At 40.6% G+C, this 19,181-nt stretch overlaps 1 protein-coding gene across 2 annotated transcripts in view; it reads left to right on the top strand.

The window, feature by feature from the left end:
• Nucleotides 1-9,677: 9,677 nt before the first annotated feature.
• Nucleotides 9,678-19,181, top strand: part of gucy2ca (guanylate cyclase 2Ca) — a 70,727-nt gene continuing 61,223 nt past the window's right edge. The window contains exons 1-2 of one of the 2 annotated variants that reach the window (XM_061884546.1): nucleotides 9,678-9,764; nucleotides 12,448-12,729. In XM_061884546.1, the coding sequence (XP_061740530.1) occupies nucleotides 12,531-12,729 (199 nt within the window). In that variant the 5' untranslated portion in view covers nucleotides 9,678-9,764; nucleotides 12,448-12,530. The other variant, XM_061884545.1, reaches the window with a different exon arrangement.

A 19,181-nucleotide genomic window follows, 5' to 3' on the forward strand; every position in this document is an offset into this window, starting at 1 on the left:
ATGAATACTTAGGTCTACTAAACTACATTAAGGTGCCACATGGAGGGTGAATGAAGTGTTATCTGAGGCGGTGAACAAAGTTTGAGTCGCACTGATGTTCAATATTTGCAAGAGTGGAAGTTATTTATAAAACTGAGACAGGAGCGTGAAATACATTTGATCTTTATTGTTACATTTGAAAAACGGCAAACTGATCTTAATGTGTGCGTTAAAAATAGGTCGTCATTTCAGAATAAAACGATAAAAATACAAATCTGTTAGGTCGCATGTTGCTTACACTGAACGCTTTTATCCACAAGAGGGCAGCAAATCTTTCCCTATTGGGAAAGTGGAGAGCGCGCACAAACATGCACACGCACATGCACACACATTAATACAAAAACTTTACTCGTTGTTCATCATGTTTAGAGGATGTTTTTTTAATCACATTTTTTCCCCATTTTCAGGGACCGAATGTCCCTTTAGAACAGAGGACCCTAGGGCATTTCTAAGGTGTTATTATTATTATACCGCCGTCTCTTTGAGCTGTAATTTGACCCCCTTAACATGCTTCAAAACTCACCAAATTTAACACAGACATCAGGACTGGCGAAAATTGCGATCTAATAAAAAAACAAAACCCCAAACTCAAAATTGCGCTCTAGCGCCCCCTAGGAAAAAACACAGACAAAACTGCTTTTAACTTCCGTTAGGAATGTCGTAGAGACATGAAGCAAAAACCTCTATGTAGATCTGACTTAGACCTATATTTCATACACTGATCTCCATCAGCAAAAATAAACAGAAAGTTGGCAAAAAAAAGCCCTTCAAAACAAAAGTTTCTTAAAAAAATTAATTTTTGCCTCTTTGAGCTGTAATTTGACCCCCTTAAAATGCTTCAAAACACACCAAACTGGACACACACATCAGGGCTGGCGAAAATTACGATTTAATAAAAAAACAAAACCCAAAACTCAAAATTGCGCTCTAGCGCCCCCTAGGAATAAAACACAGACAAAACTGCTCCTAGGAAGAAAACACAGACAAAACTGCTTGTAATTTCCGGTAGGAATGTCGTAGAGACATGAAACAAAAACCTCTATGTAGGTCTCACTTAGACCTACATTTCATTCATTTACATCCTTCAGCAAAAATCAACAGGAAGTTGGCAATTACCCCTTCAAAACAAAAGTTTTTTAAAAACCTGTCACCTTTTTTCAAACATTATCTCCTCCGAGCACGTTTGTTGTGTCGGCTTCAAACTCGTACAGGAGAGAGATTAATCGCTTCTGAATAAAAGTTGAGAAAATAGTTTTTCTAACTGCTCCGGTTTTGATTTTACAAGCCTTCAAAGAATTTCTGCGCTGATGCTGCTGCGCTGCTGCCGTCTCAAGATGGCCGCTTAAAAGCAGGAAGCACCAGCATGACCACACAATGCAGAGAAGGTAGGCACTGTGCGGGTAAAGATATGTTGACTGGGTGAAAGAAGGAGGCACCAGTTTGACTCCAGGATACAGAGAAGGTAGGTAACGTGCAGGTAAAGATATGTTGTCTGGGTGATGGCAGGAAGCACCAGCGTGTATGGATAAAAAGAAGCACCAGTGTGACCCCAGGATGCAGGGAAGGTAGATAATGTGCAGGTAAAGACATGTTGAATGGGTAAAGGCAGGAAACACCAGCAAAAGTCAATCCTGGCCATTGCTGCTTGCAGCTTTAATGTTTACAGAGTTTTGAGGCACATACGAATTCCAGGAATACAGTCACAAATCGAATACCCCCCCCCCCCCAAAAAAAATAATAACAAAAGAATAAGGGAAAGTAAATAAAAAAATAAAAAAGGAAATACAATAAATGTGAAGTATATTTATATAGCGCTTTTCTCTAGTGACTCAAAGCACTTTTACTTAGTGAAACCCAATATCTAAGTTCCATTTAAAGCAGTGTGGGTGGCACTGGGAGCAGGTGGGTAAAGTGTCTTGCCCAAGGACACAACGGCAGTAACTTGGATGGCGGAAGCGGGGATCGAGCCTGGAACTCTCAAGTTGCTGGCACGGCTGCTCTACCAATCGAGCTATACCGCCCCAAATAATATAAATGTCACTGCAAAAACTCTCTCCACAGACAACTGTATTCAGGGCAAATATATAACAGTAAAATGGTGTTTTTAACATTTGATTCTTCCTTATTTTTCAAAATAAGGGCACTAAGATACGCGGTAATAAACACGTAGTCTGGGTGAAAACAGAGCGCTGCTATCTGCAAACATGTTTTGTCCAGCGTAGGATTGTGCAACTATTCAACTATAAATCACTTTATCTGCCGCCGCTCGTCCAAATGACGGACGTGTGACCTTGTTTTGGCAACAAATCCTGGCTTGGGCTTGTTTGGCATGTAGTACTCTGCTAGTATTTACAAATGAATCACTCCTTTTTGTCCTCAGGGTCAGAGGTCAGCCAGTCACTTATTTGCCTGATTTGCCAATCAAACTGCACATAAGGAGTCTAATCATTAGCCTCCCTAATGATGATGATGACGATGATGATGGCCGCTTATCAACGCTGGCGTGTCTGGCAGGCTTCTCTTGAAAGTTACACCCATTTAATCGCCAATAAATCCAGTAATGTCTGATACAGGAGGGATGGGCCACTCGGCCTCAAACCAATATGGCCAAAGTACGGCCGGCAGCAAATATTTCAACAACCACATTCTCAAAATACTACAAAATACAACAACTGGACTGAAAGGCAGACTTAAAACCCTTTCAAAAATCCAAAGTGCGACTTATAACCCAGTGCGCCTAATGTACGTGTTAATTCTGTTTGGGTTTCACAACCTTGAAGCTATTTTATTTGGTACATGATGTAATGATAAGTGTGACCAGTAGATGGCAGTCACACATAAGTGTGACTGCAGGGTGACGCCTTTTCAATAAATACTAGCAAGCAAGACCCAAGACACAAGTGAACTTCCTGAGACGTGAGTCTTGATTTTTGAAGCAGCAAATGTTTTAGTACTGAATTTTTGTATGCTGAAATGTTATATACTGATTTTTTTACATATAATTTTTTAAAATGAATTTTATACACTGATTTTTTTTACATATAAATTATGAGGTGGCGACTTGTCCAGGGTGTAACCCATCTTCCGCCCGATTGTAGCTGAGATAGGCGCCAGCGCCCCCCGCGACCCCAAAAGGGAATAAGCGGTAGAAAATGGATGGATGGACGAATTTTATTCAAACTGAATTTTTTACACTGATTTTTTTCCATTGAATTTTTTAAACTGAATTTTATACGCAGATTTTTTTTACATACATTTTTTTAAACTGAATTTTATACACTGATTTTTTTACATAGAATTTTTTAACTTAATTTTATACACTGATTTTTTTACATAAAATTTTTTTAAACTGAATTTTATACACTGAGTTTTTAACATAGAATTTTTTAACTGAATTTTATACACTGATTTTTTCACATAACATTTTTTAAACAGAATTTTATACACTGATTTTTTTTTTACACTTAATTTTTTCTACATTGAATTTTTAGATACTGAATTTTATACACTGAATCTTTTTAACACTGAATTTTTATACACCAAATTTTACAACACTAAACTACTTCTCCAATAAAATTGTCAGCATAATTAGATTTAAAAACAAAATTCCAACACAAAACCAGATTTTGTTTTTACATCAAATTATGCAGACGATTTCACATAATTTTTTTTATTTTTCAGCAAATTGCGTGTAGTAAAAATTCTGTTTTAAAGTTGAATGTTTTGAAATTCAGTGTGTAGAAAGGCAGTGATTTAAAATTCAGTGTGTAAAAATTCCAAAAACAAAACAAAATTCCAACGCAAAACCAGATTTTTTTACATCAAATTATGCTGACAATTTAATTTTTTTCTTTTCTTTTTTTTCAGCAAAATAAGTGTTTAAACATTCTGTGTTTTCAAATTGACTGTTTAAAAATTTAGTGAGTAAAAAACCTGTTTTAAAGTTCAGTGTTTTAAAATTCAGTGTGTAAAAATTCCAAAAATAAAACAAAATTTTGAAAACAAAATTCCAACGCAAAACTAGATTTTTTCTTACATCAAATTATGCCAACAATTTCATATATGTTTTTTCTTTTCTTTTTTTTCCCAGCAAAATGCGTGTTTAAAAATTCTGTGTTTAAAAATTCACTGTTTAAAAATTCAGTGTGTAAAAATTCAGTTTTAACGTTCGGTGTTTTAAAATTCAGTGTGTAAAAATTCACTGATTTAAAATTCAGCGTGTAAAAATTCAGTGTGTGCAAATTCCAAAAACAAAACAGAATTCCAACGCAAAACCAGATTTTTTTTTTTTACAGCAAATTATGCAGAAAATTTCATGAGGCATAAAACATAAACAAAAGTAGTATGTATATCAGGTCTGGGCAATTATTATAAATCGGGGGGCCACATTTAGAGAAAAAAATGTATGTGTCTGGGGGCCTATATAACTATTTTTAGGGACACTAATACAAAACCTCACAATAATTTCTGATTGAATGCTAAAAACATTAAGACAGACCTCTTTAAAAAACTTAATGGAATTTTAAATTTTTCTATGAAGGATAAACACTGAATATAAATGTCACACTCCCTTCCGATTGACATATTTTACAATCGAGTGAAACGCAACAAAAATGCAACAAACAGTGAAGTATGAACGGAAAGGGTACAAATTAAACCCACCTACAATCTGATACATCTGATATATCACTAAACTTTAGAACTTGGTTGTGAAAATCTCCCTCCGCGTCTGTGGAAATGCTTCCCGCCCTCACTGCTTGGTGCCTCATCTGAGCTGCTGTGACGTAGATGACCATAATAACTAATTAGATGACCATAATAACTAATTAGATGACCATAATAACTAATTAGATGACCATAATAACTAATTAGATGACTATAATAACTAATTAGATGACCATAGTAACTAATTAGATGACCATAGTAACTAATTAGATTGCCATATGAATTAATTAGATGACCATAGTCACTAATTAGATTACCATAGTAACTAGTATACCATCCAAAAGCGCAGATTCCCACCATTGAAATACTTTGTAAAGTTCAAGACTTACGGTCATTAGAAATCATAATGGCAGCTATACTTTCCATCTTAAAGATCTAAAAAAAAATATTTGGAAATGTTCGGCGGGCCAGATTGAAAGGCTTAATAGGCCGCATGTGGCACCCGGCCCTTAATTTGCCCAGGCCTGATGTATATGGACAAACTTGTGTGAATATTTAAGCATTGAAAACCGACATCAATCTCTAAAGGATATCACCACATGGGCTCAGATTTTTTTTTTTTAAACTTTGCCTTATTCAAAAAAGTTTTCGCATTCAAAAATGGCATTCAACATTAAAAAAATATGTCGGCCTCGAGATGAAGTTGATCTATGAATAAGCGAATAATATGAATTAAGCGTTGAAAGTAAAAAAATACAAACATTGTCATATTTGACTTATTTTCAACACTTTATTGACTGAGACCCTTTTGGGTCCCTGGGAATGTCTAATGCACAGGTGTCCAACTCAAGGCCCAGGGGCCAAATCTGTCCCGCCACATCCCTTTGTGTGGCCCGCCAAACCGTGAAAATAATGTGCTTGTGTCAATATATCTATTTTACATTTACATTTGAAAAAAAGTCATTTTAAAAATGTTAAAAAATAAATGTATTCTAAAAATAAATAAATAAATAGAAAATAATGTGCTTGTGTCAATATATCTATTTTACATTTACAATTGAAAAAAAGTCATTTCAAAGTGTTGAAAAATAAAAATATATGTATTCTAAAAATAAATAAATACAATCGTAAAAAAAAAAGTACAGTACTTCATATTTGTAAAAAATTGGTCTTCAATTTTGCCAAAAAATGTCCGTAGTGCATGAAATTGCATACATTTATTATCTGCTCACACGACAAATATAAAATATAACAAACATACAACAAACAATATAACAAATATATCATAGTTGTTTTTTAATCCGCTTGTCAATATGACTTATAATTGCAAAGCAAATTATGCATCAATTTGCACGTCAACAAAAAATCAAATGCATAAGCGATTGTATAATCATTGTGTAATAATGGCCAAATTAGGGCAGCCAAAACTGCCAATAGATAGATAGATAGTACTTTATTGATAGACAGATAGTACTTTATTGATTCCTTCAGGAGAGTTCCTTAAGGATAATTAAAAAGAAGACAACCCAACCCATTTAAAAAATAAATAAATAATTATGACATTTTTTTTTATTAAAAATTAATTTAAATTAAAATAAAAAAAACAACAACAAAACAAATTAAACATTTTTATTGAGGGCTGGTTTGACTACTCCGCCTTAAAGGTTACAATAAATCAAGGGTGTCCAAACTTTTTCCACTGAGGGCCGCACATGGAAAAATTAAAGCATGCGGGGGCCATTTTGATATTTTTCATTTTCAAACCATAACAAAATATATGGATTTTTTAAATGTATTTTACCTTTAGGGATCCCGGGGACCATAAAGGGTCCCAGTTATTAAAATTTTTATTATTTTTTATTTATTTAACGCTTACAGTAAATCTCTATATCAATTTAAAAAAAAAAAAAGAAGGTTTTATGGCTTTTCTTTTAAAAACATCTTTGTTTTTTTAATGGTAAAACCGAAATATGCAGTATTTAGTAATTAGAGCCTTAAAAGATCCATTATTCAGGACACCATTGATTTTAATTCTTTATTATTTTTGAGTACTTATGGTGAAAAGATAAATAAAATACCCCTAAATATATATGGGATCCAAAAGGTGCCCCACTCAGTTACGAGATCAACTTCAGATACATTTGTCGATTTTACGTTTTAACTATTCTTTTGTTTGTTTTATGCTCTTTTGTCAAAGAAAACTTTGTGTTTATATGGCAACTGCACAATATATGCAATATTTACCATGTAAAACATATTAAAGTAAAATTTTTGGACTAAATGGAGTTTTGAAAATAATTCATTATAACATGGATTTTTTTTTGTCATTATTTTTTGTTTTGAGCAATGGAAAAAAAAAATAATTGATTGAGACTTTAATTAGTAGATTGCACAGTACAGTACAACTGACCACTAAATGGTAACAACCCAATAAGTTTTTCAAATTGTTTAAGTCGGGGTCCACGTTAATCAATTCATGGTAAAGATGTTTTTTACATGGTAAAATAAAGACAAAAAGAAAAAAAACAGCCTGCATGGCAGCTTTGTGTCAACATTGCAATTTTTTCTCGTTAGATTTCACCTCATTCCAATATTTTTAAATGTCCTTTTTTGATTTGTGCAATAGCATTTCCAGAGTGGCTGGCGGGCCGGTAAACAATTAGCTGTGGGCCGCAAATGGCCCCCAGCTGCACTTTGGACATCCCTGCAATAAATATTGTATTGGTTTAGAAAATGTGGAAAAAGTTAGGACACCCCCGCTGTGTACAATCAAGACTTGCTATCTATCGTACAGTAGTGCACATTTGATTGCATGTGGTTGCCATGGCAGCCAATGACGCAATAAAGCAGGCTTGTTCCCTTTAATGCGTCAATGTTTCCTCTTCTTCTGGACGGTGTGACGGGGCGCATGGCGGCCCTCACGGTCCCCGCCAACCCAAATATGAGCACGCCATTGCTGTTTGCTCAGCAGCTTTTACGAGGTGCGAGGTGGCAGACGGAGTGGTGAGGCCGGAAGGGAAGACGCTCTCACTGGAAGTATTGACGAGCCTCTTGACTGCGATACATGTGCACAATGATAACTGTGTTTTGGTCTCGGTGGCAAGTGTTTAGTACACAAGGAAGGATTAAGAATGTATCAGCCAGTGTGGCCTTGAATGAGTAGACAGCTGATAAAAGACACTTGTTCTATTTAGGGGTAGGTATTGGCACAAAGTACATTCATAGATCACAAAATATTTGGAATAACAGTACTACGTGTGTATGTACACATACATATACATATAAAACAATTACTAATTTATGTGTATATATATATATACACACACACACACACACACACACACACACATATCAGGGCACTGTTGTTGCGGTCTTGTGTTTTTCCTGCTGTTCCGCCGGGTCGCGATCCCGGCATAAGAGGCGAGCGTGCTGACTACTGAGCTAAATTGGATCATTATCAATATTTCACATTAATTCTCAACAATTGTGTCTATATTGGTGTAAAGTATTTATGAATTATTGACTTAAGTTCTATCCTTTACTGCCATATGTGTGTAAGTATATATATATATATATATATATATATATGTATGTATATATATATATATATATATATATATACATTTTTATTATTATTTTTTATTTAACGCTTACAGTAAATCTCTATATCAATTAAAAAAAAAAAAGGTTTTATGGCTTTTCTTTTAAAAGAAAAGCCATACAATAAAATTTATAAGCTGTATAAAATTTTCTGGTGTTTCTGCCTGAACACAACTTAAGAATCATGAAACCGCAGTTGACAAATTTTGTTTTTAGATATATACGGTCTCTTTTGGACTATAGAGAGAAACTAAACAAAAGCCACACCCATCTAATTTTTTGACCAACCAGATTCTGGTTCGTTTAATAGTTAAAACAAATTTACATTATTGCAATCAGTTGGTAAAACATTGTCCTTTATAATTATAAAAGATTTAAAAAAAAAAATCTACTACTCTGCTAGCATGTCAGCTAGCAGAGTAGTAGTAGTATATTTATATATATATATATATAGTAGTCGTATATATATATATATATATATAGTAGTAGTATATATATATATATATATATGTATATATATCTATGTATATATATATATATATCTATGTATATATATATATATATATATATATATATATATATATATATATATATATATGACATATGACATGCACCTGGGGATAGGTTGATTTGCAACACTAAATGATCCCTAGTGTGTGAATGTGAGTGTGAATGTTGTCTATCTGTGTTCGCCCTGTAATGAGGTGGCGACTTGTCCAGGGTGTACTCCGCCTTCCGCACGATTATAGCTAAGACAGGCGCAAGCCCCCCCACGACCCCAAAAGGGAATAAGTGGTAGAAAATGGATGGATGTATATATATATGTAAATATGTGTATGTAGATATATGTGTGTGTGTGTATGTGTGTGTGTGTATATATATATATATGTATATATACAGTATATATATGTATGTATATGCATGTATGTATATATATGTATGTATGTATATATGTATGTATATATATGTATGTACGTATATTAGGGGTGTGGGAAAAGATCGATTCGAATACGAATCGAATTAAATACGTTGTGCGATTCAGAATCGATTCTCATTTTTTTAAACTTTTTTTTTTTTTTTTTTATCAATCTAACAAACCACTACACAGCAATATAACAATGCAATCCAATTCCAAAAGCAAACCTGAGCCAGCAACACTCAGAACTGCAATAAACAGAGCAATTGAGAAGACACAAACACGACACAGAACAAACCAAAAGTAGTGAAATAAAAATGAATATTGTCAACAACAGTTGTGATGTTTTTATTTCCCTTCCTTCTTTTTTGTTGTGATTTGTTTCCTCAGCTCGTTAGCCTCCAGCAAGGGGCGGACACTAGACACACCTGCAACCATTTTCGACCAAGGAGTATATAAGCTCGTCACCCACAACTGGTCCTTGTCGGTTAATTTTTGATCCTGCACCTCCTACGTGCATGACCCGCTTTGTCCCGTCAGACCGGTATGTTGGCTTTCCTTATTCTTGTATTTCCTAACCTTGTTATAATTTGTTTTCTAGCCTCCCTGAGGCAGTAGAGACTTTTTCCCTGCGCACTAGTGCGTCCCGGCTTTTCCACTGCCAACCACTGAGGAACCGGCTTCATTTAGTTTTCATGGTGTGCATTTTCTGCCCCATCGCTTTTCGTTGCACTTTTTGGACTGATTGAATGTATTCCCTTTTGTTATTCAAACTTGCCTCCCGTCTCTGCATCCCGGGGTCCCCCCTTGACCAGTTCCTAACAAACAGTATCAATATTAGTTATAATTTCAGCATAGCAGTGATTAAAAATCCCTCATTGACATTATCATTAGACATTTATAAAAATAATAAAAAAGAACAATAGTGTCACAGTGGCTTACACTTGCATCGCATCTCATAAGCTTGACAACACACTGCGTCCAATGTTTTCACAAAGATAAAATAAGTCGTATTTTTGGTTCGTTTAATACAGGGGTGTCAAACTCAAATACAGAGTGGGCCAAAATTTAAAACCGAACAAAACCACGGGCTGAGGTTGAACAAATTAACCTTTTAATAGAGACCCAAACAAGTTTTGCATTGAATATTGAACAAGCAAGGCTTATATAACTTTATAGTGACATGTAAAATCAAGTTTTAAATAATAATAATAATGATAATTTAAAAATATCAATGGCATATCAAATCAAATTTAAATAAAAATTGAATGCCTCTTTTCTATTTGCAGCCCTCTGAGGTAAATATCAAAATATACTTTTTCCACAGGCTAATAATACATTTGCAAATAAAATAACAATACTGAATGAATCAAACATTCAAGCCTTGAAGTAGCAAGAGAAAGTGCATGAGTAAAACGTTAATTATTGCTGGGGAGGTTATATTTTAGCGTCCCGGAAGAGTTAGTGCTTCAAGGGGTTCTGGGTATTTGTTTTGTTGTGTTTATGTTGTGTTACGGTGCGGATGTTCTCCCGAAATGTGTTTGTTATTCTTGTTTGGTGTGGGTTCACAGTGTGGTGCATAGTTGTAACAATGTTAAAGTTGTTTATACGACCACCCTCAGTGTGGCCTGTATGGCTGTTGAAAAAGTGTGCCTTTGCATTCACTTGTGTGCTTGTGTGTAAAAGCCGCGTATATTATGTGACTGGGTTGGCACGCTATTTCTATGTAGGAAAAGCGGACGTGACAACAGGTCGCAGGGGACGCTAAAGGCAGTGCCGTTAAGGCACGCCCTCAATATTGTCGTCCAAGTGGAAATCGGGAGAAATTCGGAAGAATGGTTGCCCTGGGAGATTTTCAGGAGGGGCACTGAAATTTGGGAGTCCGGGAAAATCGGGAGGGTTGGCAAGTATGAGTATTAGCGGTGAATGCGCTGTTACAGCGGCACTGTCGCCGTATAATACCGGCGGGCCAGCTCTAATGTTAATTTCATACTGCCTCAAGGGCCAAATGAAATTACACGGGTCAGAGTTTGACACCCATGGTTTAATAGTTAAAATAAATTTACACTATTGCAATCAGTTGATAAAACATTGTCTTTTACAATTATAAAAGCTTTTTACAAAAATCTACTCTGCTAGCATGTCAGCAGACTGCGGTAGATCCTGCTGAAATCCTATGTATTGAATGAATACAGAATCCTTTTGAATCGGAAAAATATCGTTTTTGAATCGAGAATCGAATGGAATCGAAAAAAATCTATATATTATCGAATCGTGACCCCAGGAATCAATATTGAATCGAATCGTGGGACACTCAAAAATTCGCAGCCCTGGTAATTACATTCCTAATAAAATAGTAAATAAAAATTGATTTTTTTTTTTTTTTAATCGAATAAGAATTGTTACAAATCACAATTGTGATCGATTTTTTTTTTACACTCTTAATGCATTATAAAAATATTGTTTTTTTAAAATAATCTAGTTGTGTTCATCTAGGGGGAAAAAAATGATTACTTACATTTTTGAATTGATCAAGAATCATTACAGATAAGAGTTGCGATTCTTTCGAAAACATTTTTTAGACAGCCCTAATAAATATATATACGTCGAAAACATTTTTTAGACAGCCCTAATAAATATATATACGTATACATACATACTATTAATAATATTATATATACAGACAGTATATGTCATTTCAGTTTGCAACAATGAAAACAAGCTACAGCTAACAACACACAGCTTTGAGACTCCTTCGAACGACTCTCTCAAAGATCCGGCTCCCAGCAGAGAGCCATAAATCTCCTCCCTACAGTAAAAATGCTCCATAAGCACTTTTACGGTCTTAATCCGCCCTGCTTTTATAGCATCCACTGTTTATCAGCTCTGCCTTTTATAGCACGCCGTGACCTTTGCCCCTCTGCTCGCTCTCCTAAAAGTCTAGAAGAGAGGGAAAAATGTGAAATATACTCACGTGTTTCGTCCGAGCAGCATTGACACTGTCCAGAACCATCACACGGTCCAGTAGGATTGTGCTCGATATTCTTTTTCAATCCATCCAGATGTCACTGAGGTGAGGTGAGGTGAGGCGTGGTGTGGTGTGGGAGTACATGAGCAGTTGTTGATTAACGCAGCGCTGATAGAGCACACACTGCATGATCAGCCGTTGTCTTCACGCTCACCAGCAAGACTCTTGCTCTCTCCAACTTCTCCTCTGGAATGTGCAGGGAAGACGGGCTCAGTCGGCGCCGATAGCCGGAGCAGGTAAGACATGTAGCGGTGCACACCCGGGCCATAAGGAGGATCCAGGATGTTCCTGCCCTACCTGGGAATGTTGGTGGCGGTGGTGGCGGCCAACAAGATGCTGGACCAGTGTCTGAGCGCCAAACGGCAGTACGCCATGAACGTGGTGCTGCTGGAAGACAACACCTACGCCTGGAGCAGACCCCTGGTGCAGGCGGCCGTGGAACAAGCCATCAAGAGGGACCGGGAGGAGAACTTGAAACACGGTACGCACTTTTCTCTGAGTCAAACGGGTTAGCCGGCAGGAACTTTAAAAGTCACTTTGAAACAAACGTGGAGGAAACTCCGTAGCAAAATAGTTGTATTTATATATATTGAGACAACGTCGATGTCTAACGTTGGATCCACCTTCTTGGTTGAGAATACGACCAAAATTCAATGGTCACATCAACGTCACAACCTAACAATGGGGCGGTGTAGCTCGGTTGGTAGAGTGGCCGTGCCAACAACCTGAGGGTTCCAGGTTCGATCCCCGCTTCCGCCACCCTAGTCACTGTCGTTGTGTCCTTGGGCAAGACACTTCACCCACCTGCTCCCAGTGCCACCCACACTGCTTTAAATGGAACTTAGATATTGGTTTCACTGTGTAAAAGCGCTTTGAATCACTAGAGAAAAGTGCTATATAAATACAAGTCACTTCACTTCATATTGATTAAACGTCGTCAAAAAGCGTGTTGTTTCGACTTTATGTTTGATTGTAGAATTTTGGTTAGGAAATGACCAAATTTCAATGTCAAATCAACATTTGAGCCCAACATTGATTAAACGTTGTTAAAAAGTATGTTTCAACGTTGTCATTATCCGTGATCCAGATCATGTTTTGTTTAGTTTTCTTCTGTTAGTTTTGGACTCCCTTAGTTCCTGTTTTTGTGCACTTCGTGTGTTTGTTTTGGTTTCCGTGGGTACTAATTGGTTTCACCTGCCTCTGATTAGGGCTGAGAGAAATTTTGAAAAAGTGGGAAAAAGTCCAAGAAATGTGGAAAATCACCGGAGCCAATAAGTCAATAACATCAACAGTGAGGCGGCATAGCTCGGTTGGTAGAGTGGCCGTGCCAGCAACTTGAGGGTTGCAGGTTCGATTCCCGCTTGTGCCATTCTAGTTACTGTCGTTGTGTCCTTGGGCAAGACACCTGCTCCCAGTGCCACCCACACTGGTTTAAATGTAACTTAGATATTGGGTGTCACTATGTAAAGCGCTTTGAGTCACTTGAGAAAAGCGCTATATAAATATAATTCACTTCACACTTCACTTCACCCGGTAAGTCCAAAACGCACCCAGTAAAGGCCCACCAAAAGGGAGTGAGAAATTCAGGAAAAGTTGGAAAAAGTCCAAAAAAGGTGAAAAATCACACCCAGGTTGGAGTTCCTCAAGTCCCGCCACGAGCCGCGCAAGTCCCGGGGCACCAGTCATGTCCAAAACTCACACAGCAGAGAACCATCAAAAGGGTGAGAGAAATTTAGAAAAAGTCGGAAAAAGATCTAAAAAGGTGAAAAGTCACGCCCGGGATGGAGATCCACAAGTCCCGCCGCATGCCACGCGCGTTGCGGAGCCCCCGGTAAGTCCAAAACGCACCCAGTGAAGGCCCACCAAAAGGCGGTGAGAAATTCAGGAAAAGTTAGAAAAAGTCCAAAAAGGTGAAAAATCACACCCGGGTTGGAGTTCCACAAGTCCCGCCACGAGCAGCGCGAGTCCCGGGGCACCCGCCATGTCCATAACTCACCCAGCAGAGAACCATCAAAAGGGGGAGAGAAATTTAGAAAAAGTCGGAAAAAGTCCTAAAAGGGTGAAAAGTCACTCCCGGGATGGAGATCCACAAGTCCCGCCGCATGCCGCGCGCGTCGCGGAGCCCCCGGTAAGTCCAAAACGCACCCAGTAAAGGCCCACCAAACGGGGAAGAGAAATTCGGGAAAAGTCGGAAAAAGTCCAAAAAAGGTGAAAAATCACACCCGGGATGGAGTTCCAAAAGTCCCGCTACGGGCCGCGTAAGTCCCAGGGCCCGCGGCATGTCCAGAATGCACTCAGCAGAGAACCACTTAAAGGGGAACATTATCACAATTTCAAAAGGGTTAAAAACAAAAAAAAATCAGTTCCCAGTGGCTTGTTTTATTTTTTGAAGTTTTTTTCAAAATTTTACACCTCACGGAATATCCCTAAGAAAAGCTTTAAAGTTCTTGATTTTCCCTATTTGCGATGCGACTGTCTATTTCCCTGTGACGTCATACAGGGCTGCCAATACAAACAACATGGCGGTTACCAGAGCAAGATATAGCGACATTAGCTCGGATTCAGACTCGGATTTCAGCGGCTTAAGCGATTCAACAGATTACGCATGTATTGAAACAGATGGCCGGAGTATGGAGGCAGATAGCGAAAACGAAATTGAACAAGAAATTGAAGCTATTGAGCTACTAGCTATTGACGCTATTCTGCCATAAAATGGGTGTACCTAATGAAGTGGCCCATAGCATGGCTGCCTTATTAGCATCGCCGGTAAAATGTGCGGACCAAACGATCAGGACTTCCGCATCTTGTGACACTGGAGCAACTTAAATCCGTCGATTGGTAAGTGTTTGTTTCGCATTAAATGTGGGTATCTAGTTTCAAATGTACATACAGCTAGCGTAAATAGCATGTTAGCATCAATTAGCTGGCAGTCATGCTGCGACCAAATATGTCTGATTACCACATAAGTCAATAACATCAACAAAACTCACCTTTGTGATTTCGTTGACTTAATCGTTGCAAATGCATCTGCAGGTTATCCATACATCTCTGTGCCATGTCTGCCTTAGCACCGCCGGTCAAATGTGCAGACACTCCGGCACATTTGATGGGGTCTGGCGGCAGATTTCTTGCCAGTGGTGCAACTTGAATCCCTCCCTGTTAGTGTTGTTACACCCTCCGACAACACACCGACGAGGCATGATGTCTCAAAGGTTCCGAAAAATAGTCGAAAAAACGGAAAATAACAGAGCTGAGACCCGGTGTTTGTAATGTGTTGAAAATGAAAATGGCGGGTGTGTTACCTCGGTGACGTCACGTTCTGACGTCATCGCTAAAAGACCGATAACCAGAAAGGCGTTTAATTTGCCAAAATTCACCCATTTAGAGTTCGGAAATCGGTTGAAAAAATACATGGTCTTTTTTTCTGCAACATCAAGGTGTATATTGACGCTTGCATAGGTTTGATGATAATGTTCCCCTTGAAAGGGGGAGAGAAATTTAGAAAAAGTTGAAAAAAGTCCCAAAAAAGTTGAAAAATCACACCCGATTGGAGCTCCACAAGTCCTGCCGCGTACCACGCACGTTGCGGAGCCCCCGGCAAGACCAAAACGCACCCAGTAAAGGCCAACCAAAAGGGGGAAAGAAATTCAGGAAAAGTCGTAAAAAGTCCAAAAAAGGTGCAAAATCATGACTTATGTGCTAAATCCACAAGTCCCGCCGCTGGCCGCCCGGCATGTCCAAAACGCACCCAGCAGAAAACCCCCAAAACGGGGAGAGAAATTTACAAAAAGTCGGAAAAAGTGCAAAAAAGGTAAAAAAATGGATTTCCACAAGTCCCGCCACGAGCCGTGCGAGTCTGGGGGCCCCCGGCATGTCCACCCAGCAGAGAACCACCAAAAGGGCTAGAGAAATTTAGAAAAAGTGAAAAGTGAAACGTTTGCGATCCACAAGTCCCGGCACGAGCCACGCGAGTCCCGGGCATGTTGAACACTAATCAGAGAGCCATTTATTCAGTCGGTGTGGCTTTATTGTTTGCTATACGCAACAGTTACGTTTTCATGTTCCTGATCCTTGCTCCTGTATTTCCTGTGCTAAGTTGTTACCTTGGCTTCCCGTGCGATCGGCACGTTTTCTTTTGTTTGTTCTGTCTTTTTGGTACATGTATGATTTAAATCCTCTCTGAGCTGCAACCTTATCGTGGTAGAGGAGTTTGCGTGTCCCAATGATCCTAGGAGCTATGTTGTCCGGGGGCATAAAGCCCCCTGGTAGGGTCTCCCAAGGCAAACAGGTTGTAGGTGAGGGATCAGACAAAGAGCAGCTCGAAGACCTTTATGAAGATGAAAAACCATGGACCCAGATTTCCCTCGCCCGGACGCGGGTCACCGGGGCCCCCCTCTGGAGCCAGGCCCGGAGGTGGGGCACGATGGCGAGCGCCTGGTGGCCGGGCCTGTTCCCATGGGGCCCGGCCGGGCACAGCCCGAAGAGGCAACGTGGGTCACCCCTCCAATGGGCTCACCACCCATAGCAGGGGCCATAGAGGTCGGGTGAAATGTGAGCTGGGCGGCAGCCGAAGGCAGGGCACTTGGCGGTCCGATCCTCGGCTACAGAAGCTAGCTCTTGGGACGTGGAACGTCACGTCACTGGGGGGGAAAGAGCCTGAGCTAGTGCGCGAAGTCGAGAAATTCCGGCTGGATATAGTCGGACTCACTTCGACGCACAGCAAGGGCTCTGGAACCACTTCTCTCGAGAGGGATTGGACCCTCTTCCACTCTGGCGTTGCCGGCAGTGAGAGGCGACGGGCTGGGGTGGCAATTCTTGTTTCCCCCCGGCTCAAAGCCTGTACGTTGGAGTTCAACCCGGTGGACGAAAGGGTAGCCTCCCTCCGCCTTCGGGTGGGGGGACGGGTCCTGACTGTTGTTTGTGCTTATGCACCAAACAGCAGTTCAGAGTACCCACCCTTTTTGGGAACACTCGAGGGAGTACTGGAAAGTGCTCCCCCGGGTGATTCCCTTGTCCTACTGGGAGACTTCAACGCTCACGTTGGCAACGACAGTGAAACCTGGAGAGGCGTGATTGGGAAGAATGGCCGCCCGGATCTGAACCCGAGTGGTGTTTTGTTATTGGACTTTGTGCTCGTCACAGTTTGTCGATAACAAACACCATGTTCAAACATAAGGGTGTCCATATGTGCACTTGGCACCAGGACACCCTAGTCCGCAGTTCCATGATCGACTTTGTAGTTGTGTCATCGGATTTGCGGCCTCATGTTTTGGACACTCGGGTGAAGAGAGGGGCGGAGCTTTCTACCGATCACCACCTGGTGGTGAGTTGGCTGCGATGGTGGGGGAGGATGCCGGACAGACCTGGGAGGCCCAAACGCATTGTGAGGGTCTGCTGGGAACGTCTGGCAGAGTCTCCTGTCAGACAAAATTTCAATTCCCACCTCCGGAAGAACTTTGAACATGTCACGAGGGAGGTGCTGGACATTGAGTCCGAGTGGACCATGTTCCGCACCTCTATTGTCGAGGCGGCAGATCGGAGCTGTGGCCGCAAGGTAGTTGGTGCCTGTCGGGGCGGCAATCCTAAAACCCCTTGGTGGACACCAGCGGTGAGGGATGCCGTCAAGCTGAAGAAGGAGTCCTATCGGGTCCTTTTGGCTCATAGGACTCCGGAGGCAGTGGACAGGTACCGACAGGCCAAGCGGTGTGCAGCTTCAGCGGTCGCGGAGGCAAAAACTCGGACATGGGAAGAGTTCGGGGAAACCATGGAAAACAACTTCCGGACGGCTTCGAAGCGATTCTGGACCACCGTCCGCCGCCTCAGGAAGGGGAAGCAGTGCACTATCAACACCGTGTATGGTGCGGATGGTGTTCTGCTGACCTCGACTGCGGATGTTGTGGATAGGTGGAAGGAATACTTCGAAGACCTCCTCAATCCCATCAACACGTCTTCCTATGAGGAAGCAGTGCCTGGGGAATCTGTGGTGGACTCTCCTATTTCTGGGGCTGAGGTCGCTGAGGTAGTTAAAAAGCTCCTTGGTGGCAAGGCCCCAGGGGTGGACGAGATCCGCCCGGAGTTCCTTAAGGCTCTGGATGCTGTGGGGCTGTCTTGGTTGACAAGACTTTGCAGCATCGCGTGGACATCGGGGGCGGTACCTCTGGATTGGCAGACCGGGGTGGTGGTTCCTCTCTTTAAGAAGGGGGACCGGAGGGTGTGTTCCAACTATCGTGGGATCACACTCCTCAGCCTTCCCGGTAAGGTTTATTCAGGTGTACTGGAGAGGAGGCTACGTCGGATAGTCGAACCTCGGATTCAGGAGGAACAGTGTGGTTTTCGTCCTGGTGGTGGAACTGTGGACCAGCTCTATACTCTCGGCAGGGTTCTTGAGGGTGCATGGGAGTTTGCCCAACCAGTCTACATGTGCTTTGTGGACTTGGAGAAGGCATTCGACCGTGTCCCTCGGGAAGTCCTGTGGGGAGTGCTCAGAGAGTATGGGGTATCGGACTGTCTTATTGTGGCGGTCCGTTCCCTGTACGATCAGTGCCAGAGCTTGGTTCGCATTGCCGGCAGTAAGTCGAACACATTTCCAGTGAGGGTTGGACTCCGCCAAGGCTGTCCTTTGTCACCCATTCTGTTCATAACTTTTATGGACAGAATTTCTAGGCGCGGTCAAGGCGTTGAGGGGTTCCGGTTTGGTGGCTGCAGGATTAGGTCTCTGCTTTTTGCAGATGATGTGGTCCTGATGGCTTCATCTGACCGGGATCTTCAGCTCTCGCTGGATCGGTTCGCAGCCGAGTGTGAAGCGACCGGAATGAGAATCAGCACCTCCAAGTCCGAGTCCAAGGAGTTCAAGTACCTAGGAGTCTTGTTCACGAGTGAGGGAAGAGTGGATCGTGAGATCGACAGGCGGATCGGTGCGGCGTCATCAGTAAT

This window comes from Nerophis ophidion, linkage group LG23, assembly GCF_033978795.1.
Source record: "Nerophis ophidion isolate RoL-2023_Sa linkage group LG23, RoL_Noph_v1.0, whole genome shotgun sequence".
Taxonomy (NCBI): Eukaryota; Metazoa; Chordata; class Actinopteri; order Syngnathiformes; family Syngnathidae; genus Nerophis; species Nerophis ophidion.